Source organism: Sabethes cyaneus, chromosome 1 (genome assembly GCF_943734655.1).
Source record: "Sabethes cyaneus chromosome 1, idSabCyanKW18_F2, whole genome shotgun sequence".
NCBI classification, from domain to species: domain Eukaryota; kingdom Metazoa; phylum Arthropoda; class Insecta; order Diptera; family Culicidae; genus Sabethes; species Sabethes cyaneus.
Genome location: NC_071353.1, coordinates 42,614,963 through 42,642,191, shown reverse-complemented (window position 1 = coordinate 42,642,191; position 27,229 = coordinate 42,614,963). Strand labels below are relative to the sequence as shown.

At 40.1% G+C, this 27,229-nt stretch overlaps 1 protein-coding gene across 1 annotated transcript in view; it reads right to left on the bottom strand.

The window, feature by feature from the left end:
• Positions 1–27,229, bottom strand: part of LOC128745614 (uncharacterized) — a 289,476-nt gene that overhangs the window by 186,548 nt on the left and 75,699 nt on the right. Inside the window, exons 2-3 of the mRNA XM_053842691.1 lie at positions 17,006–17,210; positions 4,629–4,750 (exon numbers count right to left, since the gene is read on the bottom strand). Coding sequence (XP_053698666.1) covers positions 4,629–4,750; positions 17,006–17,210 — 327 coding nt within the window. The remainder of the gene's footprint in view (positions 1–4,628; positions 4,751–17,005; positions 17,211–27,229) is intronic.

Sequence of the window (27,229 nt, the reverse complement as noted above, 5' to 3'; positions counted from 1 at the left end):
CAGACAGACAGACAGACAGACAGACAGACAGACAGACAGACAGACAGACAGACAGACAGACAGACAGACAGACAGACAGACAGACAGACAGACAGACAGACAGACAGACAGACAGACAGACAGACAGACAGACAGACAGACAGACAGACAGACAGACAGACAGACAGACAGACAGACAGACAGACAGACAGACAGACAGACAGACAGACAGACAGACAGACAGACAGACAGACAGACAGACAGACAGACAGACAGACAGACAGACAGACAGACAGACAGACAGACAGACAGACAGACAGACAGACAGACAGACAGACAGACAGACAGACAGACAGACAGACAGACAGACAGACAGACAGACAGACAGACAGACAGACAGACAGACAGACAGACAGACAGACAGACAGACAGACAGACAGACAGACAGACAGACAGACAGACAGACAGACAGACAGACAGACAGACAGACAGACAGACAGACAGACAGACAGACAGACAGACAGACAGACAGACAGACAGACAGACAGACAGACAGACAGACAGACAGACAGACAGACAGACAGACAGACAGACAGACAGACAGACAGACAGACAGACAGACAGACAGACAGACAGACAGACAGACAGACAGACAGACAGACAGACAGACAGACAGACAGACAGACAGACAGACAGACAGACAGACAGACAGACAGACAGACAGACAGACAGACAGACAGACAGACAGACAGACAGACAGACAGACAGACAGACAGACAGACAGACAGACAGACAGACAGACAGACAGACAGACAGACAGACAGACAGACAGACAGACAGACAGACAGACAGACAGACAGACAGACAGACAGACAGACAGACAGACAGACAGACAGACAGACAGACAGACAGACAGACAGACAGACAGACAGACAGACAGACAGACAGACAGACAGACAGACAGACAGACAGACAGACAGACAGACAGACAGACAGACAGACAGACAGACAGACAGACAGACAGACAGACAGACAGACAGACAGACAGACAGACAGACAGACAGACAGACAGACAGACAGACAGACAGACAGACAGACAGACAGACAGACAGACAGACAGACAGACAGACAGACAGACAGACAGACAGACAGACAGACAGACAGACAGACAGACAGACAGACAGACAGACAGACAGACAGACAGACAGACAGACAGACAGACAGACAGACAGACAGACAGACAGACAGACAGACAGACAGACAGACAGACAGACAGACAGACAGACAGACAGACAGACAGACAGACAGACAGACAGACAGACAGACAGACAGACAGACAGACAGACAGACAGACAGACAGACAGACAGACAGACAGACAGACAGACAGACAGACAGACAGACAGACAGACAGACAGACAGACAGACAGACAGACAGACAGACAGACAGACAGACAGACAGACAGACAGACAGACAGACAGACAGACAGACAGACAGACAGACAGACAGACAGACAGACAGACAGACAGACAGACAGACAGACAGACAGACAGACAGACAGACAGACAGACAGACAGACAGACAGACAGACAGACAGACAGACAGACAGACAGACAGACAGACAGACAGACAGACAGACAGACAGACAGACAGACAGACAGACAGACAGACAGACAGACAGACAGACAGACAGACAGACAGACAGACAGACAGACAGACAGACAGACAGACAGACAGACAGACAGACAGACAGACAGACAGACAGACAGACAGACAGACAGACAGACAGACAGACAGACAGACAGACAGACAGACAGACAGACAGACAGACAGACAGACAGACAGACAGACAGACAGACAGACAGACAGACAGACAGACAGACAGACAGACAGACAGACAGACAGACAGACAGACAGACAGACAGACAGACAGACAGACAGACAGACAGACAGACAGACAGACAGACAGACAGACAGACAGACAGACAGACAGACAGACAGACAGACAGACAGACAGACAGACAGACAGACAGACAGACAGACAGACAGACAGACAGACAGACAGACAGACAGACAGACAGACAGACAGACAGACAGACAGACAGACAGACAGACAGACAGACAGACAGACAGACAGACAGACAGACAGACAGACAGACAGACAGACAGACAGACAGACAGACAGACAGACAGACAGACAGACAGACAGACAGACAGACAGACAGACAGACAGACAGACAGACAGACAGACAGACAGACAGACAGACAGACAGACAGACAGACAGACAGACAGACAGAAATCCTTCTTTATAGGTATAGATTATGGCCGCAATTTTACAATAATTATTATTATTGTAAAATTGCGGCCAGGCATGAAACAGTTTTTGGAATGCTTGTTCAATGTTCATATTGCCGCTGCCAAACAACTTTCTATTGGCTGCCTCTAGTGGGAGGGGGTGGACTGCCCCCTTCATTTTTTGCACGCTACACCACCATATTTTACGTATTCAATTTGTTACGGGTCAAAAATAATAATATGCGCTCAGTTGGGGCGATTCACAATACCTGTCCATCTTACCCCCACACATTGTCCGTTTCACCCGCAGCACTAAAAAAGTTCACTTTTTCGGACCATTTTTAAAACTCAAAATACACATTGAAAAACATTTTTTGTTAAATATTTCACTAGCTCCTTTTGAAAACAATATGTTGAACTGAAGTAAACTGTATTTAGGTTTTATAAATCATAAGTTCTCTGTATTATATTAGCTGTTCTTCTTAACCTGTTCGTCTTACCCACAGTTCCCCTATTGCTTTCAACTATTTTCCAAAGTTATTCAGTATGTTAAAATACGAATTTTTCTGAAGACTGTTTTTCAAAAATAAGTAAATTGAATGGAAAGTTATTGTGCAGAACTGATTTTTAGGTGTTCTTTTTAAGCAAATCATTATATCTTGCAACTAGCAAGAGACATATAGTTACTATACTCAGCAAAATTACCCATTTTAGTATGTTCTACAATTTTTCTTCTCTCAAAACACCTTAGTTAACAATTTACGAATGTTTGCGCAATAGCAAATGAACGTGTTTTTGTGAATCTAGGAGAGAGTCAGGCAAAATGGACTGTTTGTTAATTCATCACGATACGAAATTGATAATCGTACAGATTTCACAAATGTTATAAAATTTTTTCGAGCATCTTAGTGTGTGAATTCTACTAAACGAGAAATCACTGGAAAAATCAAACCTTTTTAAAAAGGCTTTCAAACCTTTTTCCCAGCAGAGCTTTCAGTAAGGACAACTGCAACAAGAACACTTGTTTCTTTATCACTATAAGTTAAGTGTTTGCTGGAAACATAATCCTGAAAGCACTCATAATGATTCCACTTCGTAAATGCGAAGTAATACCTTACTGGTGGTCCACTTTGGGGTGGTGATTCACTATGTTATGATTCCAGCGGGGAATTCTCCAGCCCGGTTTCGCTTCTCGTCAAAAGCGTTGCGGCGATTTGTCGCTTTTCTGGCTGCAATGGGAGCACATTTTGACACACGGCATGTCCCCCATCAGCTTTGTTAGACAGCCGAAAGCATAGCAGCCTTCCGTACGGGCGCAGAAATAACTCCTTAAACAAGTTGAAGGGCGTCGTCGTTGGCACAACAATCTGTCCTTCGTGCCACGCATCGTCAGTTTTTGGGACAAGCGCGGCTTCTCACACATGGTGAAATTAGGTTCGCATATATTGCTGACTACACTGAATGGGTAATTTGCCTATTTTTAGACAATAACAATGAATACTGAAAATCTAACTATATCAAGTCCAAATAAATAAACGTTTCATTTAGTCATTAAGACCTTAAGTTTTGCGATTTATAATTATATGCTCTAACCAAATTTTTCGAGTGTAAAGCTTTCACTTCAGCCGGAAATCATCCTTTCTGACGGAAAGTCCTGGTTCTACTATGGCTTTTGATTCCACGAATAAGCTTCCTTTAGAAACCGGTCCCTCCCTGCTTTCCACTTTATTATGCCACGGTTCTGTTCGTCCTTGTCCTACCTGACGGAAAGTTTTTGAATGAGCAACCGGTCTTTTGACGGTCCCCAGGAACATCGTTCATCCGTAAGCCCTTTTTGCGCTGCTATAGTATCGGGAACTTCTTGCTGTTGTCTGTTTGTCTGCCGTAAGTCACCGAAAAGGTGGTATGCTTCAATATACACGAAAGCGGAACTGCTGCTTTGCGAGAAAAGGACTTTCTCGGAAACTATCAGATCCATCTGGTAGATTGCCTCGGTCGTTGGATGGTCGTTTAAGGGGAGCGAATAATGCTGGTGGCAGCGGTTAGCTGCTTTCAACGTTTCCGCCGTTTAGCTTACGACTGGTTTAGAAACGTTTTAAAGTTTATTTAGAAAATAGTTTCGGGAATGTTCGAGAACTATTTTTTTTTTGGTTTTACAATATTGGGTCGAATAGTATTTTCTTCGAACTGTCACATTGGATGGAAATAGAATTAATTCTTGTATAGAGAATATTGTTGAGATAATTCATGTTTTATGAAGAACTTGAAATATAGTTATAATACACTACACATTAGACAATGTAAGGATGTTAAGTGATGAGATTTTAACCTTATAAAAATATACTTTTGCTTACCTTCCACGATGCCCGTGTAGACCCGTGACAGGTCAAAATCTACCGGTCCCTCGGTGTTTTCGATTTGTACGTCCCGGACGTAGATCGAGCTGGGATCCTCACGCAGCACCAACCGAAAGTCCCTGCGGAGACACGGAAACGGGAAAAAGAAATAACATATCATTAAATCAAATCTCACCAAGCAAGTTACGCGAGAAACAATCTTGGCATGTAACAATAATTTGACAACTTTTACGCAACTCGTGTTTTTCATATCCGGAAAGCTCATCCGCAAGCCTTTCAGCTCACTCGTCACAAAGTTCAATTAATCTCAGCAGTTTAAATTACAAAGTTTTCCTATAAATCTTCAGCTCATCATCATCGTGGACCCAGCCGGCTTTGGCAAAGTTGCTTTAATTACAGAGTACTACACCACATAATCCATCACATTGAGCGTCAGCACACACACACAGCTGAGGCAAAACTTTTTAATCATCACTATTAATTCACTCTGCTGTGTAGCGACTCTAGAGCCTTCGTGGCGTGGCCTTCACGCACAGAACATGCGGGACTAGCAGGCAGCCAGGATCAACGTGGGCTCTTTGTTTATTGCAATGTCGGAAGTCAAAACGCAACAAAGCGAAAGGGGGACGGACAGCAATTAATTATATCCTAATAGTTACGGGCTTCCTTACGATAGAGTTATTTCTACCCATCAATTACACAGGTATAAAGAAGAAGTTTCTTTATCCTTTCTAGAATGTTTGATCGCTGGAAAATAGTTCATCGGTTATCATACTCGAAGCACAGATCGCATGGCCGATAAAAAGCAATAGAGAAACAAAATCGATAAACCGTATCAATTCTTTTTGAATTAAATGTTACGCAAAAAGTTAAGTAGCATAGCATAGCGTAAACAGGAGCACAAATTCCTTGTTGGTGTCAGCAACAATATCCTTTGTACAAAAGAACAAGTAACTAAGGTTTTGTTGCCTGCAGCATGAATTTTGGGCTTTCGATTAAGGTATAAAACACCATTGTCCGGTTCACTTATCACAAAATCAGTATCACTTAACCACAAATCACTACAAATTGGATTTTGAATTCACAAATAACCTACTAAATATTGGTGGAAAATAAAAAAAAATTGTCATACAATCTTGAGATATACCCATTTGGTAGGTACTAAGATCGTCGAAATCGGTTGTGTGGTTGCGGAGAAAATCGTGTCACTCAGTTTTCACATTTTTGTTTATAACTTTTAAGAGAAACATCAGACCCCGAACCAATTCAATAGCGATATTGGTACTAGGCAATAATACCTTTCAAATAAAAGTAATAGCAGACGAATCGGTTCAGCCATCTCCGAGAAACGAAGCGTCACATACATGTATACACACAGACATTTTTCAGTTCGTTGAACCCTATCGAGTGGTATAAGTGATTTGGTCCTCCGGGCCTTGGATTATTTTCATGTTTCTAACCTTTTGTTGTAATATAACAAAGGTAAAACGATGAAAACTCAAGAATTGGTTTTAGCTAACATTGTTACCTAGCTGTTTGCTGAAGTACCAACAAAAAACCATGCGACAAATGACGCCAACTTTTATACAACGCACAACGGTTAAAAAAAGGTGTGGACTGACTCCGAAGAACAGCTCAACAAAACCATCACTACCGTCGGGACTGTTTCCGTTGCCGTTTCATTGTTAGCAAAAAGGTTTTAACATAGACAACGCATAGCTCCTGGGGACGAATCGGTATTTTTTTCCTTCAAGTTGTTCGCGTTGCTCGGTTGTTAAATAGATACAATGCTCAGTCGTCTCCCTAAAACAACTTAGCAAATCGACATTCGCTGTTCGACATTGGAAACATGTGTAGAATCCTCTGTATTTATTTTCTTTTTCTTTTTTCGTTTCATCCAGTGCCGCTTGTTCAATTTACAGTGCAGTGCACTCGTTTGCCGGTACAAAGTGCTGGGTAAAGTTTTCCCGGCGACGGTCAGCAACTGCGGGGAGCTCACATCCCTCTATTGAATTCGACAGATCCCCAAATGAGTTTGGGATGGGTTCCAAAGTAAATCTATGTAGTCGCTTGTGTGTGCGGTTAACCCCTGCCCTGTTCGGTCTTTCCCTAGGAGTTGTCGAGTAGAGCGAAACCAACTGCACACAGTCTCGACTGAACCATGCTGACTGCAGTATGCAAGCCGGTGATGTTGGCCGAAACTTGCCTGTGGCTTGCTCATTTGGGTGACGATAGACGACCAGGGCTCAAGTGGATAGAGGGAAATTATGTTATTTGTTTGAAATTTGTTGGATACATGAGCAGGCAGATCGGTCATGCAATGCATATACAAATGGAAATTTGTCACTGGAAGTTATATGTGTGCCTCGGGGAAATTTGAAAATATTTGAAATTTATTGAATAAAAGCTGTGATTTCGGGATATACTTGAGCAGCTGATGTAATGTCTAAGGTTTATAAACAAGGGTAGAATTTCAACCAATTTCGCATCAAGCGATAGAATTTTACAAACTATCTTAAATTGAGCAAAAAGGTTTATTTGAACCACCGACACCGATGAATGATGAAAGATATTTTATAGAGATTTTCGGAAAAAAATATTCAACTAAATCTCGATAATAAAGAGAAAAAAAAAATTCAACTAACACAAAAAGTTTTCTTTTATCGCAAAAATATTGAAAATATTCGTATTTTCGAGACTACATGATGTGTAGGCCAGGGACCCCCCCCATTTTCAATATTTTTCAGAAAGCTGAGAATTTTTTATAAGGCAAATGATTTTATGTGGGCTTATTTGATGACTATTGAGACCTACAAACAAGTTTGGTGCTGTTGTACTTCTTACTCCGCTTCAGTTGCGCAGCCGAGACGTGCCAACCGGCGTTGGTAGTTCGCTGGTCGTTTCTCTATTTTTGTTGCAGCTGCATCATAACCTGTGGTGTAACGCAATTGACACCATTCCTGCGAACCCGACGATTACCGCACCTCTGGGTAGCTTCAAAGTCAGTACACCATTGTATATCTCGTTCCAGAGCGTAGATCCGAGGATGGAGCCTTGCGGAACAACCGACGTAATGTTCATTGTCTTACGCTACTTGGCGATCACGTAGACAAGCATCCAATTCCGGAACTAACTCTTCAGAATTCTGCATATATATCCTGAGACCTGCATTCTATGCAGCAACTCGGCAATGGCCTCTCAATTAGTCCTGTTGAAGACGTTTTGTGCGTTGATCGTTACATCGGCGCAAAAACGATCTCCCCTTCGCTTCTGTTTGGACGATTTCGCGGCTCGCTCGACTACTGTACGGATAGGATCTACAGTAGACTTTCCTTTACTGAACCCGAACGCATGTTCGTCATACCGTGTTCATCTTCCGTGTACTTCGTCAGCCTATTCAGGATTATCTTCCGCATGTATCCAGTAGACATATCGGCCTACATGATCCCGGATCCTCCACAAGCTTTTCTGTTTTCGGCTAAGTAGGCCCGATTTCCCGCTTGAATGCGCCACTGCCCAAGTAACAATTCCAACTTTAATTACGTTCGTATAGTGGTTTTCATGACCAATTTCATAAAACCGTTTACAAAACTATGAGCTCCACCAGAACTTTCTGATGACTGCTATAAAACTGCTTTCTGACCAAGTGGCCCACTCTTCAGGAGGTTTCCATAAGCTTTATAAGACTCAGGTCATAAGCTTAAGTAGTCTTATCACGCTCTGCTGAAAGCAGCAATAAAACCGATTATACTTCTCGCTGCTTGACAGCTACCGCCATAATTTAATAAAGCTTTTCGCTACAAAGCTATAAAGCATACAGCTTGCTGAAAAGCTATATCCGTCCGCCAACTTTGTTAACAAGAAAATATATCCGTAAGCACAAAAGTTAAAGTTTTACCGTCAGATCATCCTGATCGATTTGTTTTGCAGCGTTCACAATAAAATATCCCATAGAATAATTAATAAATTTTAGCAGTTTATATTGATTTGCAGCACATGCGCTTAAAATTTTATCGTGCATATTAACATGATAGGTGGATACAATCAACGCGCCTTCGAAATTATGCAATTTTCGAAAACTGGTCGTTTTAATAAAATAAATACATTCAGTCAGTCAATGTCAATTTCTAGCAAAATCAATTTAGTTGCTTCCTGTGACAGGAAAACCGAGTGATAATAACTGTCTTTATGCAAAACACTTTGTTTTGATAAATTTTTCTTTGCGAGCTAAAACAGAATACTAGAATATGGCAATATGGCCTCGCATAAAAAAATGATTTCGGTGTTGAACTCTAACATTCTTTACAATAGCAGCAATAAATCTGATTGGTCAAGGTGTTACCGTTTTAATAGCTCTATATAATTAACAGATATTGTATTGCGGATTTTCGACTTTCGAGTCAGTTTTAAAATGTTAAAATTTGTTGATGTTAAAATTTGAACTTCCTTCCGTTGGCAATCAACGATTAGACAAGAAAACGTAACCATATTACATTTGAAAAAGGCCAAAATCAAAGGCCGAAACGTCAGGCCGTTTTCAATATAAAACTGACTGGAAAGCCGAAAATCCGCAATACAATATATGTACCTCAGTCGATCTTAACAGCATAAACGCAATGGCGAATAATTAACAGATTTATTGCGGTTTGACAAGGAACCGTAATAAGATCAATTTCGATTGGTGCGCCATATTGTATTGCTACACCACACGTATGGTAAGTTTATAAGAGACGTGGTGCAGCCAACAAGTTTTAACGTGGTAATATAAGCAACCACAATAAATTTGCTTTATAACCAATGTTATTATGGTTTTCTAGCTAGCTATAAGTGAATTAAAACTCGTATCCCACAGAACAGAAGTGGAAGTAGAAATCCAAACACGCACATGCTACTTTCTACAGATACTAGCGAACCTGGCGGTGGCGAGCAGCGTTGCCACAAGCACTGATTTTTGTTCATGCATAAATTTGGGACCCTGTCATTTTCTTCGGTGTAATTTATTTTCTCAGTCTTATCTTTTATATAACATAAATAGTTTATTGATTACTTTTAAATTCAGGAACATAAGTAGCACCAGAACTCATCGGAACTAAAATAATTGATGGGTCCTAAATTTATGCATGCACAAATATCTGTACGTGTGGCAACGCTGGTGGCGAGTCACTTTTTTCCACGAAAACACACGAGCGCATACGAATGCACACGAAAGCATGTGAAAGCTGCTATGCGATTGGCAGCGAGCGTTCTGCTTATATTGCTGTTATTCGCTTCTGTGCGAAAACAATCCCAAAGAAAAATAAAAACAAAAAAGATTCCGTTACCAATTTTGATCGCCGAATCGTTCGGACTACCACTTCTGTTCTGAGCTCGTATCCTCTTGGTATTGCGCAATACCACAGTAAAACCAGAGGTAATGATTGATACCGCAATAAAACCTTTATAAAATTCAAGTAAAATCAAGAGGCTTTAGAATTGGTCGGTGTTAAGTCAGACCGAACCAAGTGACAAAACTCTGATTTCGAGAAAAACGCGTGCAAAGTTTGCTGCTCTGTATGGTTTATAGCTATCAATCGTTCGAAATCATATCATAACTCTGACTGTTTGCAACATTTATATTGTCTGATTACACTAAAATGTAGCTTAGAAAATTCTTGATCGTTTGCTGTCATTTCCTAATTTTTTAAATTTTGCGACTTGGTCCGGTCTGATTTAACACAGACCAATTTTTACTTCTTACTTGGGATTATGTAATATCAAAAACTAACTTTCTACGGGATATGTTCACTGTTCCACAAGCTTTCAAAATTGATATACTATACCTCCTCTTGATTGTAAAATTTGAAAATGGAGAAATGAAAACGCTGGAAGTTATGAGCTTTTATATCTGGCGCGTATGAAGGAAGACTTTTCTGTTACCTTACAAAATTGAAGATTGTTTTTATCACCTCGTTTTATCGTGGATCCGACAACCTGATCCACCCGTTTGCACCTTACGCTCTTATGGTGGCGTTACACCATATCCAAAAGATTTACAGTCGTTCGGACAACTTAGCAGGCTGACTAAAAGAACAGTGGAGTGGATTTCTTTTCTGGTGTCCGGGGTGTCTGCGTACAGATCCCAGATCAAAATCGAAGTCTCCAGTCGGACTGATCTAAGTTACTGCTCGATTTATTGGTTGGAACTAGCCCTTTTATACAGGGTTTTCCCTTAGCTAGCACAATCGGTCAAATACCAATACTTAATATCAATGCTTCCAAAATAGTCAATGTTTATCAACATTGGCAGCTATTGTACTGAATCGTACTTAGTTTTTGTTTTGGACCGCGCCTCGCCTGTGTGATGCCAGTGGCGCGTGCCGGTTCGGAGCTGGAGCAAATGCGCACCAGCAGTGATGAGTCATATCGTCATCGCTGCGAGTGGCGTCGTTCACTCCGCATCATAAACGCACATGCAGCATAACGCGGCTACATGCATCACACAGCAGCGGGCGTAAACCACTCGTAAATAAATAGCGGTTTAATGTGTACTGTTTTATAGTACACGGGGAGTGCGTATAGCACACCTCCCCTCTTAAAAAAGAATGATGTATAGAATAGGAATCATTCCAATAGCTGTCTATGTTTTACAATTTTAGTTGATCTCTATCGTGTTTGTATGTAATGTTTCTATTTCTTTTCTTTTTGTTTAGTAAATATGATAATAAATTTGAATTCTCTTCCAGTAGTATTCGTAACATCTAACACTTCGTAACAAAAAAATTTCCACATTAAAGAGATTTTACTAACTCGTTCCCATTTGATTAGCAGCACATCTTTTCACTATACTTCCAATAAAACGGCAAACTTGCGCATCCATACAGAATAATATTATAACCTAACGCTACAGCTGTAGCGCTCTTTTCCAACACAGATATCAAATTCTCGACTAGGTTTAATCATCATCAATTACATCAGTTCCTGTGAGTTCTGGTTCTACCAATGTGTCTGATAATTAAAGTACTTCATTAGCTATGTATATTACAGAAAAAAATATGCTAGAAAAATTAAATATTGAGGAGGAAATGATAGGGTCCCAAATTTATGCGTGTGAAAAAATATGTGAAAATGGCATCTATGTCTGTGAGAACAGCTTGTAGGCGGCTTTTACTAGCATTATGCCGCAATAGTTGCAGTAGTCGAGGCGATCACCCTTTTTATAGATGGGACAAACCACTCCTTCCATTCATTCCTCCGGTAGCTTCTCCTCCTCCGAAATCTAGGAGCGGTTGCCAGCGTTTCTCATCTGTGTTTGTATAGCTCTGCTGGAAGGCGATTCTTACCAACGGCTATGTTGGTCTTCAACAACCCGATTTCTCGTTTGACTTTTTGGAGATCAAATATACTAGGACATTACTATTGACCATCTTCCATGGTCACTCCTAGGATAATTTCCGTTACGCCTTCTGCAATTTCGCCAATGAGGTGTTCATCAACTGCTTCCATCTGTCGACCACCTCACACTAGTTGTGATTAGATTCTCTCCCTCGTCTCTACACATGTGGAGCCCTTACGAGTTTGGTTCACCTTCTCGTAAAACTCTTGCGTGTCATTAGCTCGGAATAGTTGTTCTAATTCTTCACTATCTCTGTCCTCCCTTTGGCGTTATTTATTTCTCAGGATCGAGGTTAACTGGTTCTTGATCGTCGGTATTTAGCCAAGTTCTGCCTAGTGACAATGCTCAGTGATTTTGCCAAGCAATTTTTTCCCTCTTCGATGTCCGAGTGTAGGGTACAGGAGGGTATTTTCAGCAGGTTTCTAAATTCAGCCTATTTGCCTTTTCTTTCGCCAATAAAAATACTTTGCCGACATACAATTTTAATATGTTACAACTATTTTCTCAAGACTGTAAGTAATCTACTATTTTTTATTCAAAGAACGTCAAAACCACCTGTTCTTCCACTAGAACTAGGCCATAGGCCGAAAAAATAGATGACATCGCTTAATGGGCTGGAAATACCCACCCGTGCCCTATATTGTTTTAATCGTCTTCGAGGTTTGAAGCACCTTTGGAATAATAGAATTCATTTTTAATGAAAAGACACGTTCTTGTCAAATCTTCTTATTTTCTTTTGCTTATATCTCTGGAAATACTAGGTTTAGAAAGACTATTTGATCATGTTTTCAAAGGAAATTGTCCAAGGAATCCGAAAAAATATTTTTAAATTTGCTTTAAAAACTAAATTTGCATTTTTCTCTCAATGAGTATAATTTGATTTCAAAAATTCCAATTCCATTGTATTCCTCAGATTTTTTTACATAAGAATCGCTTAAAACCACGAGGTGTTCTTTGCCGATCCAAAGTTATAGCGATTTGAAGAAAGAAATCAGTGATTTTTCATAAATAATCAATAGTAAAATTATATTTTATTGAAGCACTGACACTATTAGCAATGTAACAGCAATGTGTGATATTGTGAAAGCGTATATACCGCAGATAATAAAGTTTTTTCTTAACAGTGTTGCCAACTTTTTAGTTTTTCGTATTGTTTTCATTGTTAACGCTAGTTTTAGAAATATAAGTTTAAAATGGCGTAAAATATTCTAGTGATTTGCCCGTAGCATTGTAAAATGTTTTTCAGCTCCCTGATAGCCTCTAGATTTTACCTCCTTTGTTTGTTGCTGCTATGATACTAATATTGATTTAATTAATGTGGGTAATACTGAGAAAAACGGAAAATTTGGCAACTCGGTTAAGAAAAAGCTTATTATATACTGTATACATGGTTCCACGGTACCTCCACGATATGTTTTTGCAATGCATAGAGACTCACTGCTTCAATGAAATGTTATTTTACTTTTGATTATTTATGAAAAAGCGGGGGTAGATTACTTCAAATCGCTGTAACTCTGGATCGGCCAAGAACACCTCGTGGTTTTAAGCGATTTTTATGTAAAAAAATCTGAGGAATATGATGGAGTTGAAATTTTTGAAATCAAATTGTACTCATTGAGAGAAAAATGCAAATTTAGTTTTTAAATCGAGTTAAAAAATATTTGGCAGCACTGCCGCTTAAAACTAATATATTTTTGGATTCCTTGGACAATTTCCTTTGGAAATATGATAAAACAGTCTTTCTAAACCTAGTATTTCCAGAGATATGAGCTAAAGAAATTAGAAGGATTTGACAAAAACGTGTCTTTTCATTAAACATGTAGGTACTCCCATTAATTAAGGGAACGTCCAACCGGCACCGAACTTAGGATTTTTTCTTACTGATCTGAAACGAACAATCTGACAAAATTTGGTTCAAATCCGAGAAGGTCGATTACAAGTTTGTACTTTTTCTCGGTCACTTGACGTGGAATGACCCTTATATATTAGATATTTTTGCGAGAGAGAAAGGTGCTTCTGATCACCAGGCCTCGGAAAACTGCGAAGTTTGTATCGTTAGCCGTTATCGTGAATTCTGAAGTGTAACTTAAAAGTCAAATAACCAGGATTAGGATCAGGATCGACTAAATAATGAAAAAACAAGCAAATATTACATAGTTGTATACAATTATAACAAACATTTACTATTAGGTTGATAAAGAACAAATTTCGAAAGTTTAAAACGAATTTGAGTAACTGAATTATGAATGCATCAGTAAAGATATTCTACTCACATATTTCCGTTTTGACAAAGCTTGAAAAAATGCTGAAATAATTTTAGACAGTAAAAGTTACTTTTGTATTTTTACCAAATACCGAACATTGGAAGTCAACTTAAATTTCATTATACAAGGATCAATCAAAGATTTTGAATTTCCTGTCCAAATCTCACAAGCCCTAAGGCACAAGAAAAGATAGAAAAAGTTAAAGTTATTTTTGCAATGAAGTCCACATTCGCCCCACTGTGCCACCAACAGCCACTGATCCAGTTGCAAAAATTGACAAAGTTTAACCGGAAACCTCCTCCCCGTTCCCCTGCCTTCCAGTGGAGGGGAAAAGTTGACTTAGTCGGTTCGGACTTCTTGCCGATGATGCGAGGATGAAAACGAGGAAAGAGAAAGTTTTGCACCGGAAAGTCCGTTCGGATGGGCGCGATGGGAAATGGAAAACATGCGTCACGGTGTTTTTGGCAGGGAAACAAAAATGAAAAAAAAGAGAGCAAATAACAGCAACTTAATCAAGCTTTTTCAATATTAAATTTCATTAGGCATGGCAGGGTAGGGTGCGACTGGCCGGGAGTGTCATTTGAAAGCCAAATTTAGGAAATTATTCGCCAAAAATTCACAACTTTTCCATGAATCATTGAATCTTCTTTAATAATGCAAGTATTTTGCTTTAAAATACGTTAGTTGTTCATTTATTTTGACAGAGAAAAGACTCATTATTTCAGGGGAGAAGCACTCTCTTTTCACTAAAGAAAAATCAAATATATGATGTACATAACCCTGTGCATAAAAAAGGGGATCGGAAAGATGCCAATAACTACCGAGGAATTTCGTCATTGTGTGCCATTTCCAAGTTATTTGAGCTTGTAGTCATGACTCCGCTACTGTCGCACTGTAAACATTACTTGAGTGACGACCAACATGGATTCATCGCAGGCAGATCAACCACTACAAACCTCCTTTGTCTCACAACATATGTTGCCGAAAGTCTAGCGGATCGTGCTCAAACGGATGTCATTTATACTGATTTGTCTGCGGCGTTTGACAAAATCAATCATGCTATTGCGATAGCTAAATTGGAGAGACTCGGTATCAGCGGCAGTATGTTGCATTGGTTCAGTTCGTACCTCGTAGGTCGCCAACTGATTGCGACTGTTGCAGGTTTTGAATCAAATGCGTTTCCGGCCTCATCTGGAATCCCACAAGGTAGTCATTTAGGACCGTTAATCTTCCTATTGTACTTCAATGATGTCAACTATGTACTCAGAGGTCCTCGTTTATCCTTCGCCGACGATTTGAAGATGTACTTGAAGATACGTTCCAAGGACGATGCAATTTGTCTTCAACAAGAGCTTGAGACTTTTACGAATTGGTGTAATCTGAACTGCATGCTTGTCAATCCTGAGAAGTGTTCCATTATTTCTTTTGCCCGGATCAGAGAACCCGTCATTTTTAACTACATGCTACGCGGTACAGAAATCCAACGTGTCGACCAGGTAAAGGATCTCGGCGTTATTTTGGATAGCCAGTTATCGTTTAAACGGCATATTTCTTACATTGTGGACAAGGCATCCAGAACATTAGGATTCGTCTTCCGCATCGCTAAGAGCTTCACTGACGTCTATTGCCTCAAGGCATTATACTGTGGACTCGTCCGTTCGACTCTTGAGTACGGTTCCGTTGTCTGGCATCCATATTACCAAAACGGGATGCAAAGGATTGAATCAGTTCAACGCCGCTTCTTACGCTTTGCTCTCCGTCGTCTACCATGGCGAAATCCGTTCCAGTTGCCGAGTTACGAAAGTCGTTGCCGATTAATACATTTGGAGACACTACAGACACGAAGGAACATCGCAAGAGCTCTGTTTGCTGTCGACACGTTGCAGGGAAGAATTGATTGTCCTGCTATTCTTGGGGCGATTGATCTAAACGTGCGTCCCAGGGCACTGCGGAACAACTCAATGCTGAGGGTACCTTTTCAACGCACCAACTACGGACGAAACAGCTCATTGACTGGTATACAGCGAGTTTTCAATCGGGTTGCATTCGCTTTTGATTTTAATTTGTCACGTGAAACGGTCCGTCGTAACTTCTCTATGTTTTTTTCAACAAATGACGACTAAGAAAATTGTTAGTGTTTGTAATTGTAATTTCTTGACTGTGTGTGTTAGATTAAGCTACTTATCCATCATTGGGACTATAGTCTGTTGATGTCGACTTAATAAATAAATAAATAAATAAATACATATAAATTATTATGATTTGACATAAATTATGTAAAATATTCGTTTTAATTGCTCGAAACGGTAATGTATCTTTTCATAGAGCACATTCTTAGTATTTTGAGAAATATTTATTTATCGATATTCTTCTAACAAAAGCACCGTGTCCTCACCTTTGTTCGACTTTCAACATAGCACCTTAAAGCATTGTTAAGCAAATAACAAAGAAAGACGAGGAGAAAAGTTTTGCATATTTTCCAAATATTCTGAGAAATCTATAGACTATTGGCTTAGGTGAGCAGAGGGTCGCAAATATCGAAATGCAAAGCAATCTGCCCAAGATGTGAGATTGAATTTGTTATCGAATAAACCATCAGAGAAACAATTCGACTGCTAACAGGAAAATAGCACACCCTCCTGGCATCTGGAACCAGAAGTAGTTGTCGCTTCTGGATTTCCCTCCTTCCAGTCGTTCCTGTCCGTTCGTTCAGTTTGTTGATTGGGAAATAAACTTACCTGTCATGAGCGTGGAAGCTGAGCCGAACCACATTTGCCGGTCCGTAGCTGGCCGAGCTGTGGTCGTAGTTGACGTTGCGTCTTCGCCGGCGATGGCTCTCGTGGTGGCGGTGGGCCGCTTCCAGCTGCCTCCGGTCGAACCGGGCTGGTTCCCAGTGTTTGATGAATGGATTTATCGCATGCGGTGACACGGTCGAGCTGAAATCTGAAGAGCGGAAAAGAAATATGCTGCGATTAGAATGATTAACTGGAGCCAGCATGCAGCTAGGCATTAATATGTATCGATTCATGTTGCCATGGATAATTGGATATTATTCAGAAAACTGGAACGTCTTGAAAGATATGCTGTAGCAAATCGGTAAAAGATAGACAAGCTTGTTATAAAGCAAATCATCACATAACGTAATCTACGAAACAAATTACAAGCAAAAAATAAATCAATCATTCAACGTCCAATACTCGGTGTATTTTTTATTATAAGCTCGCATTGGTTACAGAACTGACTTTCGTTCATTTCGCACATTTGCCGCTGGGATCGATTTCTCATGACTCCACCCCCGTCCCCATCCGCACTTCTTTAGCACATCGAGATAGTTCGACGATGGCGTTCTTCTGCGGCTTTTGTAGCTTTGTAGCGTCGAAAAAAAACAGTTGGCAATAGAAAAAATGTGCGAAAAATGCAGAGTGTATTCATCATAAATCAATTTTTCCCAACTGCATTCCCTCCCCAGCTAAGCAGGATTCGTCGGAGTCAGGCAAGCTCAGTTGATATTCATAAGCTTTTCGTCGGATCGATCGAAACCAGTTTTTTATTACCACTTTGACTGGTCATGTAATAGTCCTGTGGGGGGTGTCCTTTCGTTCGTACGCTGGTTCGTTTATTCAATCCAGTAGCAAGACCGAAGTTCATATCCAGTTCGGAAACGACTGGTCTAAAATTCCATTCCTGCCTTGGGGGCAGGCTTCCGTGGATGATGTTTCCACTTCGCAAAATGTTTTGAGCGTCTGTCATTGATCGACTCGAGCGATGAAGGGCCATGATGCAGCACAGAATGGGATCGAAAAGTTTACTTTTTGCGCCCTGTTACTCCGGAAAAGTTTGAAACTGTAAACGGTTGATTTAGAATTCGGTTTCAGTACAGAACTTTGGCAATTATCAAATATTTGAGTTTTGAGGCACGAATATTTTCGTGCACGGTTCAACCTCCACAGACTAGCCCGTTTAGCTGTCAATCATACATGTACAATAATTTTCTCCGAGCGAAGTGGAATTCAAACGTATTCTTCTCAACCGACAGTGATAGGTACGGGATATGACAGGAATTTTATGATTGTATCCTTCAGTTTATTTCATGAGTACGAGTTGTGACTGTTTCATAGCAATTTCATGGAGTTTTGCTTGAGAATCATTCAAGGTACTAAATATGCGGTGGATTACTCCTTTAAATGAGTACGTAATAAAAACACGTTTGACAGTCATAGGGCATCGAGCAGAACATTAGAGCACATTTGCACAGAGAATGATTTCATGAAGTTTGTCGTTATAAATTCAAAAACCAGTACCGAAAAGGGACGCGTAAATGTGCAAACCAAAATTATAGCAGTTTGGATTTTTCGATCGCCGATGGCTTCAATAAATCAGTTGTTACTTGCGTGGTGTGGCATGTTACGCTGTCTTGTTGAAACCATAACTACTCTACTGAATTGTGATATAAAAAAGTCGGAGATCATGGAAGTGCAGCGGGTCTCATTAACTGTTACGTTATGGGTGGCTAGAATTTGTTTGTCGTATAGGCGCTTATCAAGCGTTTATTCCACCGACTCATAAAATTCACCAAACTGTGACATTTCAAGATGGAACGATGTTACGGCAATGGCATGAGGATTTTCTTCATTTCGATTCGAAACGACCCTTAAAAATTGGAATTCATATGCATATTAGTAAAAATTATTTGGGTCATTCTACGTCAAGTGTCCGATACCCGTGTAATCGACCTTCTCGGATTTTTACCAAATTCAGTTAGATGTTCGTTTTGGGCCAAAAAGCAAAAATCCCAAGTGTGGTGCCGATTGGACTCCCCTCCCTTAATGGAAGCCCCCCCCCCCCCCTTTATAAGCAAAAGCATGGTTTTCGTCCAATTCGTTTAGTTTCTTTTGTTTATATCTCCAGAAAAATTAAGTCTAGAAGGACACTATTTTCACATTTTCAAAGAAAATTGCCCAAAGAATTCGAAAACAACAGTATTTTTGCACCAGTGTTAATATTTTTTGAAACGATGGTTCTACAATTGATGAAGGGACGGTAAGGGAAAGTAATGAAGAAGGATTTTTTGGGAATGGAGGGGAAAGAGTGGAAAGGAAGGGGGGAGGGGGGCACTGATGTTAAAAACTCGAAATCTTAAAACTCATCAAAAATCAAAATCAACTGTGAATCATGTCAACCTGATCCTATGCAGAAAAAAGTGAGTTTTTCTGTTTTCATAGCAAGAAGCACAACACTCACACATATTTCTTCCCACTTGATCATATTCTGCTTTGCTTCAACTGTTACCCGGAGCTATACACCTATGCATACAAATTCGTTGTTGAACAGCATAGGCATTCTCTCGTGCGATACGTAACTGTGACTGAGCGTAAGAGAATGAATCTCTGAATAAATCGTAAAGTTAAACTAAAACACACATTTAAACTACATGTTTATCTAATTCTTATTAGGCTTTTTATTTTCTAGTTAAGAAAATGTGGATTCCCGCGACGGAAAAATGTAAATTCTGCCAATTTGTTTGCCATCTTCATTCATGAATGTGTGCTAGCTTTTTTCGCAGCTGATGTTTTCTCTGGCGGTTAATTCTCTTTCGCTCTCTGGTTCGTTGTATGGAATGCCAGCTGTGGAAAAAGTAAGCAAAATGTCCACTGCTGAATTTGGTTCACATCGCTTAGCAACAGAGACATCGCATATAATAGCGAGAGAAATTCATATGTGAGTTCGGCGCTTCTGATCAAAGTTGAAATTTCTTGTGCATGAAATCTCATAGAGTTTTTTGCTGCTATGAATTTTTCAACACAGGGGGGGGGGGTGGTAATAGGTAGCTATGCTTAGCAAGTTGTCGTTGTGACTCCTACCTTTTTTCCATTGCTGGAAGATGCGTGGGTCAAACCAAGCTATAATCTGAGATTATAACCGGATTCGAACCCACAACACCTGCCAGGGCATGTGGCTCGCTGGTACCCGTGTACCTATGAACCACAGAGGTGCTGGACAAAAGGAGTCTACACGACTCCCCTTATTAATGTAGCGACATCGGTTGGGTTCATAGGTACATGGGTACCAGCGAGCCACATGCCCTGGCGGGTGTTGTGGGTTCGAATCCGGTTATAATCTCAGAGTATACCTTGGTTCCACCCATGCACCTTCCAGCATTGGACAAAAGGTAGGAGTCACAACGACAACTTGTTAAGCGTAGCTACCTATTACTCCCCCCTCCTTCCTTTCCACTCTTTCCCCTCCATTCCCAAAAAATCCTTCTCCATTACTTTCCCTTGTCGTCTGTTCATCAATTGTAGAATCATCGTTTCAAAAAATATTAATATATGCCTGACCGCATTTCAAGGTCATGACTAAAAATCACGAGGTTTGGTCAAAAAGCACCAGTGTTGCCAAATATTTTTTAATTCGATTTGAAAAATAAAGTTCTATTTTTTCTCAACGAAGACAATTTGATCTCCAAAATTCTAACTCCATCGTATTCTCCAGATTTTTTGCATAAGAATCACTTATCACTACGAGTTATTCCTTGCCGATCCAGAAATACAGCGTTTTGAAGCAAGTAACCCCCAATTTCTCATGTAAAACCAAGAGCAAAATTAATTTTCTATGAAACAGTGAGTCTCTACGCAATATAAAAATATGTTGCCCTATTGTGAAAGCATGTATACAGTATATAGTAAAGTATTCTCTAACAGTGTTGCCAGCTTTTCGCGCGAATACGAAATTTTTGCAACATATTAAATTTACTATCAATTCTCTTGTATTTATCTACCCGAAGAATGTGTGCAACAAAAGAAACTAGTATCCCTGAATCGGCCTTTGGTTTGAGGTATTGTCTCCACTCCACCTCTTGCATACCACGATCACGCCATTGTGGTTGTACCACTGCAGAGTGGGGATTCTTTTGCAAAAAAGCCTGTTATCTCAATATCTCCAAATACCGCTGGGCTACATTCAATATTTTGGTTCCAAAAGAAAGGTATTTTTATGGGGATACCAATAGTGTAGTCCGTGTTTACGGCACGCGTCTGTTGCTAACAGTTTTAACCAAATGAGTGGGATTTTACCCTACTTTTCTAGGAGTACAGAGATCCTAAGCAGCAAAGTGAGTTTTATTGTACTCTTATGGCGGTTTTCATGACCAATTTTGGTCTTAAATGCTATCATAAGAGTGTAATAAAACCCAAATTGTTACTTGGGATGAATAGATAACTTTGGAATCCACTGGGATAAAACCGATCTTTTTTCACCACATGAAAGCTAACTTTACGTAGATTCCGATAGTAGGATATTTGATCGCGGCAAAATTAGTAAGTTTACCACAATTTTCTCAGTTAACGTTGTTAAATTAGGGTAGTATGATCTTTATTTTGCCAAAAGTACAAGAAACAAACAGGTGCTGTAAACAAACACCAAACTGTTCGAATGCATATAAAAATGACAGTCTTTTGGTAAAAACAGGTTTTAATTTATCCCAGCGGAATCCAGAGATATTAAGTTTTATTGATAATCACTGATAAAACTAATGTATAATGCCGTTTATTTAACTAAAATAACAAGAAACAATCATTTGTCGTAAGCAAATCCGGAGTGATTCGCGATTGGGGCTCAACTGGAAAATTGTAAATAAATCGTTTTATTTATTGTTGTGAAATTAATTGTGAAATTGATTTATTCTTCACCAATTTATGTCTTTAACCTTGATTTTTGTAACTTTTATTTAAATTAAGACTTGAAAATGTACTGGCAAATTATCACATTGATATTTCTCATTGTTTACACTTTGTTAGTTGCGCCCTTATCGCGGAAATATTTATGGCGAAAAAAGATCAATTTTATCCCAGCAGAATCCGGAGATATGAACTTTTAAATCTCTTCATGTTGAGAAAAGTATGGTAAAATGCCCTTCTTTTGCCAAAAACGGTTGAAAATAGATGCGTTCCATAAACAAGCATAGCGCCATTGGAATCTTTATACCAATATCTTTCTTTTGACATCAAAAGATTGAACCTAGCTCAGCGACATTTGGAGATGTAGAGGAAAAAGGACCTTTTTTCGAAAATATCCCCACTGTGCACTGTTTGGTCGAATTATAAAAGTGCGCCGAAAAAGACTGCAGCCCCTTCCGAAAACATTTCTTTCGATAAATTTTTCGCTGCATGGTTGTAGAAGCTCGAATGCGGCACTGAAGCCGGTGTTAGAACGCGCGAGGCCCTGTGCAGATTGTGTAGCGAGGCCTTTTGACGTAGGACTACGTCTTTGAATTCTATTCTATTTACATGGAAGTGCACTTTAGAAAATCGAAAAGGGAACATGTAACGAAAAGTGGTTATAGTTTGCAGGCTTATAACTCAATCATCCGTCAATAGATTCTAGAGATATAGATATCAATCGATTAGAAATTTTTCAAAAAATTCATTACAACACAGTAGATTACATGTTTCCCTAACAGACGTTTAACAATTGAGAAAATATTAGACGAATATTCATTGTTTCATTTTTTTCATTTTTTCCCTTCCCACGTTAATGCTTCCCTAGCACAGATGATACGAGATGAGCTATGGGTTAAGCTTCCTTATGATTGTATTTAATTTACGCTCTACAGAATCCGTTCGAATATTCTTAGCTTCAGCTGTTGCTGTTTCCCGGATAAGGCAACGAAGACATACAAATTCACCAAGCGAGACGCCAACAAACCGAAGAATCCATCGACTCATCCGCCAGTGAACGATATGGGTTTGGCTGCTATGCCTTTTGCTGCGCATCGTCATTCGATCAGCGGCTTTGGTAGGTGACACATCGGCAGGAAAGGTTTTAATTGAAACATTGCTTCTGCTTGCCGTTCGGTGCGCATTGTCATTCGGTCAGCGGCTTTGGTTGGCGACACATCGGCAAGCAGCTAGCTTACGAGACATAACATCATCAAAACACAACATCATAAACATAAAAGTCTATCTTGATTACAGATCCTACCAGTAGCGTTTTTCTGGTAAACAGTATTCCCACCATTAATCCACACACCAATAACCTATCTGATGGACGAAAGTAGACAATGGACACCGCGAGTCAGAAATTTGAGAATTCGAGATTGACAAACGGACCTTTTTAGGTCCACCATTTAAATTATCTGAAGAGTTGAAATTATGAACTTCTCACATGTGCTTTAGCATTGGGAGACGAATTGCTCTACATTCGTAGTTCTACGTCAAGTCTTCCCCCGTGTCACTAGGCATAGACGCTTGTACTTTTTGTATGACGGCAGGGTCCAATTTACGTCCTCAACTATCATAACCCAAGACTCGCCTTGCTATCATACCGGAAAGCATTCAACTCCACATCGCATAGGAGGAGTCACGACTAAACTGTATATTGGTGCTCATTCCATTACTGACAAATTCTCCTCAAATCAATCCACAGGCCTCACGGATTACCTCGAAGGGCCGCATGTGGCACGTGGACCGCATTTTGGTCGTCAGTGAGCTAGATAGATATAATCCTGTGTCCAATTTCAGTACTATATGTACTGCATGGTTGATATTAAAAGATGCGCTTCTTGAATTTCTTCCAAAAACATTATTTGACGTTTCCGGCTCACGATTCGAAGATCTGGTTGTGATGTGCGTGGAAGGTTATAGTTATAGAGAGTAAAACAAAATTACCATTTTAAGTTTACTTCCCAACACTTAACAAAAAAAAACACAATTGTTAACGTTTCGCTCCGAGGATGAAGACATTGATTTTCGAAACGTCAGCCGAAAACGGCAAATAAACATTTCGTATGAAATCCGAAACCAAAAAGCGACATCTTTTAATAAAAATACAGCGGTCTTTTGTAATTATCCTACGTGGTTAATGAAATCAATGATCTCTATTGGGACTTGCGCTCTATACTCTATGTGCTCTATTAGTTTTATCATTAAGACAACAACCATGTTAGATGATATTTTTTACAACAAATTAACCCGACCAAATATACTCGGTATGGAGTAAAAAGGAAACTTCTGAAAAGTTATGCCGATATTTGAATGATGAAGAGTGCCCAGGTAACAATTTACACTAAAATTGGTCTTGAAGACCACCATAAGAGTACAATAAAACTCACATTGTTGCTTGGGTGGAACAGTGTCCAGTTAGGAGTCTCGTGATTGTGCGTAGTTCATTACGAGCTAAGTCGAGATTTTTTAACTACTGTAGGATTTGGGTAGATACACTGTTTAGCTTGTGAAAGAGTGCATCGACCACCAGTGACCAAAGTAAGGGTAACTCCTCCTTGTGGACATCCTTTGACCACCGAAATCGTGACCGACGTAATTGCCAATGATAATGTGATTTCTCTGCTCGAAAGCTTTGCTTAAATCCAATGCATTGTAGTGTGGTAGATTCTGTTTTGAAAGAGAACCGTAATAATTGAAACGAAGGACGTCTAATCGAAGCTCTTTCAATATCAAAGGAAGCATAAAGTGCTGTTTCTTGATATTTGAGCGTTTTCTCAAATAACGATTTACCGTGTTGGAATCTATGTTAATTCCCCTGCAACGGAGAGCTCTTTTATAAACTAATTTTGGATTTAATTGTCTGAGATTTTCTCCATCAACTTAAGACTTTTCAGTCCGCAGCTGCATATTGCTTGCGAACTTCGTCTTTTTTTATTTTGCTGTTTCTCAGGGCACTCAGTCAATCGAATTAGGTATACAATTCTTTCCAGGAATTTGTCCAAAAATAGTTCTGCAGTACGTTCGATCATCCACCACGACGCAATCGTATTTCGTCAGCAAGTTCCTGTAGAGCTTCCTTGAGCATTTCTTTGCCTCCGGTTTTAGCTCTGCATTTACGGGTCAGTACAACTGGCTCAATCTTCTTTGCTTTCTGGACATAGGATTATAGCATAGCTGACATTTTCCGCTGCGCCTCTCGATGACAACTTCGGGTTCGATTTCAAAAGCCACCCGTTTGGATTCGAGATAATTCAACAGTTAAGGCCATAAGCGGATAGCCCGGGATTTTCATCGCGTGCGTACAGGATCGGTTCACTACGTGTGTGTTGTTCAAGCATTATGCGGATTCCAAATACGCAAAAACTGTTAAACCTTTGGGATCGATAACAAGAAATCAATCTAATGACACTCGCCACAAGGTTGTGAATTTTGCGGCAGCTAATAATCGTAGTCTGAACTCCAAAAATGCTTATCGACGAACGAAAATTAGCACTTGAATTAGCTCCCATCACGAGTGGCCACAACGAGCAAATGATAGCCGCTTGAACCTTTCACAAGAGCAAACCGCAACATTCATCCCTACTTGCACGGCTGTAATGCTGTGCAGTGCTGGCCCCAGAATGCGTGAATCAAGAAAGGTGGCTTCACTGTTCCTCTTTTCCATGAAACCGAGTATGTTAATTAAGGATTACCATGCTACCGAACGATACTAAACGAATCCCCGATGCAAACTATAAATTATCGAGTCGCCAGAAAACTGAACTGAACCAAGGGGACTAATTTTCGTTTACTGTAAATGGAACATCCCAGCCATTTTGGTTCAAACCTAGACGAGACTCTTGGCTTTTCTTTCGCATCATGTCTAGGTTTGTCACATCCAGCCTTTTGTTGCCAGTGTACTCTACTGTTTTCATCGACCGGATTATTGAATATTAACGCGTGTTCAACCTCCCGCAATTAGCATTACTCTATGTAGCTTCGTCTTTTAGAGTAAACTAGCGATAGGTACATTATACATTATACTGGTAAGAGCTGTTTCCTCTCTAAAGTGTAGGTTTTTTGATGTGAAACAAAGTATGCAAGATATTATCTATTATGCAATTGAAAATTTAGAAAAATCAAAAATTCGAATATCTTCATGACAGCGCTGGGCAAGAATCATTTGACCATCTCAATTTTTGGCAGTATTTAGATACTTTTTGACCATCTCTAATAACACTATAATCTTTCAGGTTACAGGTTACTTGTTGGCAAATTGCTGTTATAGACTAAATTTCTTCCAAAAAATTAGTTGAAACGTATAGTGATTGTAATACGATGTTTCAAGGAAAGAATACATGAAGATGGAAGCAAATGATTCCCTAACTTTTCCTTTCAATTCCATTATTTTGGAATTTATTTTACTCAATTTAAAAATTCCACTAAGATTTCCAACACAGAAACATTAGTTGTTAATTTTGTGACAATGACAGGTGGATTCAGTTTCCTCTATTTTCGACGACGACAAGAGATATACGTGTGGAATGTGTTCGTGGAACTGATTTTAGTTATAACTAGTTGCAAAATCGAACAGGTAATACGCACGGTAGGTCACGGTAGGTAACAACTGGGGGCCTTTCGTGACAGTGCGACAATTTTCTTGAATGGTGGCACTGTTCACACGATATTTCGCTATTGTTGTTTCAATTCTTTGAAGTTAAGAATGTGCAATTAAGAAGAATGAACTTCCCACCAATTTGCACTTTCCGGTGCCACTTTGCTACCTTTGAGAACAGACTAAAATTCCAGTGCAAGCACATGTATGCAGTCCCAGCGGGCAATCATCATCGGTGCACCGAATCGCTCTGCAACATGAAACTTGCGTGAACCGTCGTCGCTCTATTGGCCAACGCAACGCCGGCGTGCAGTGCGAAAAACGGCAACAACAATGGGTGTTTCGAGAAACGGTGGGAATGCGTTTGAACCGCGGCGAGCGGAACTGAGTGGAAGATGGCAGGCGACGGAATGACGACAGCAACGTGGCCATGTAATATGCTGATTTGATGCCCGACGGAAAGATGAACCTGAACTAGCCGAAGAGCGCTCGTTGCGAACTCTCGAACGGAAATTGCTTTGCGCGAAATTAATTAATACTTGTACTTTGCTCGATCAGTGCAGGATCCAATTGGACATCCATCCGGTTCGCTGGCGGAGTGGGAAGGAAAATCGGTTCGTTGGTCTCGGGTATGAGAGCACCGCCAT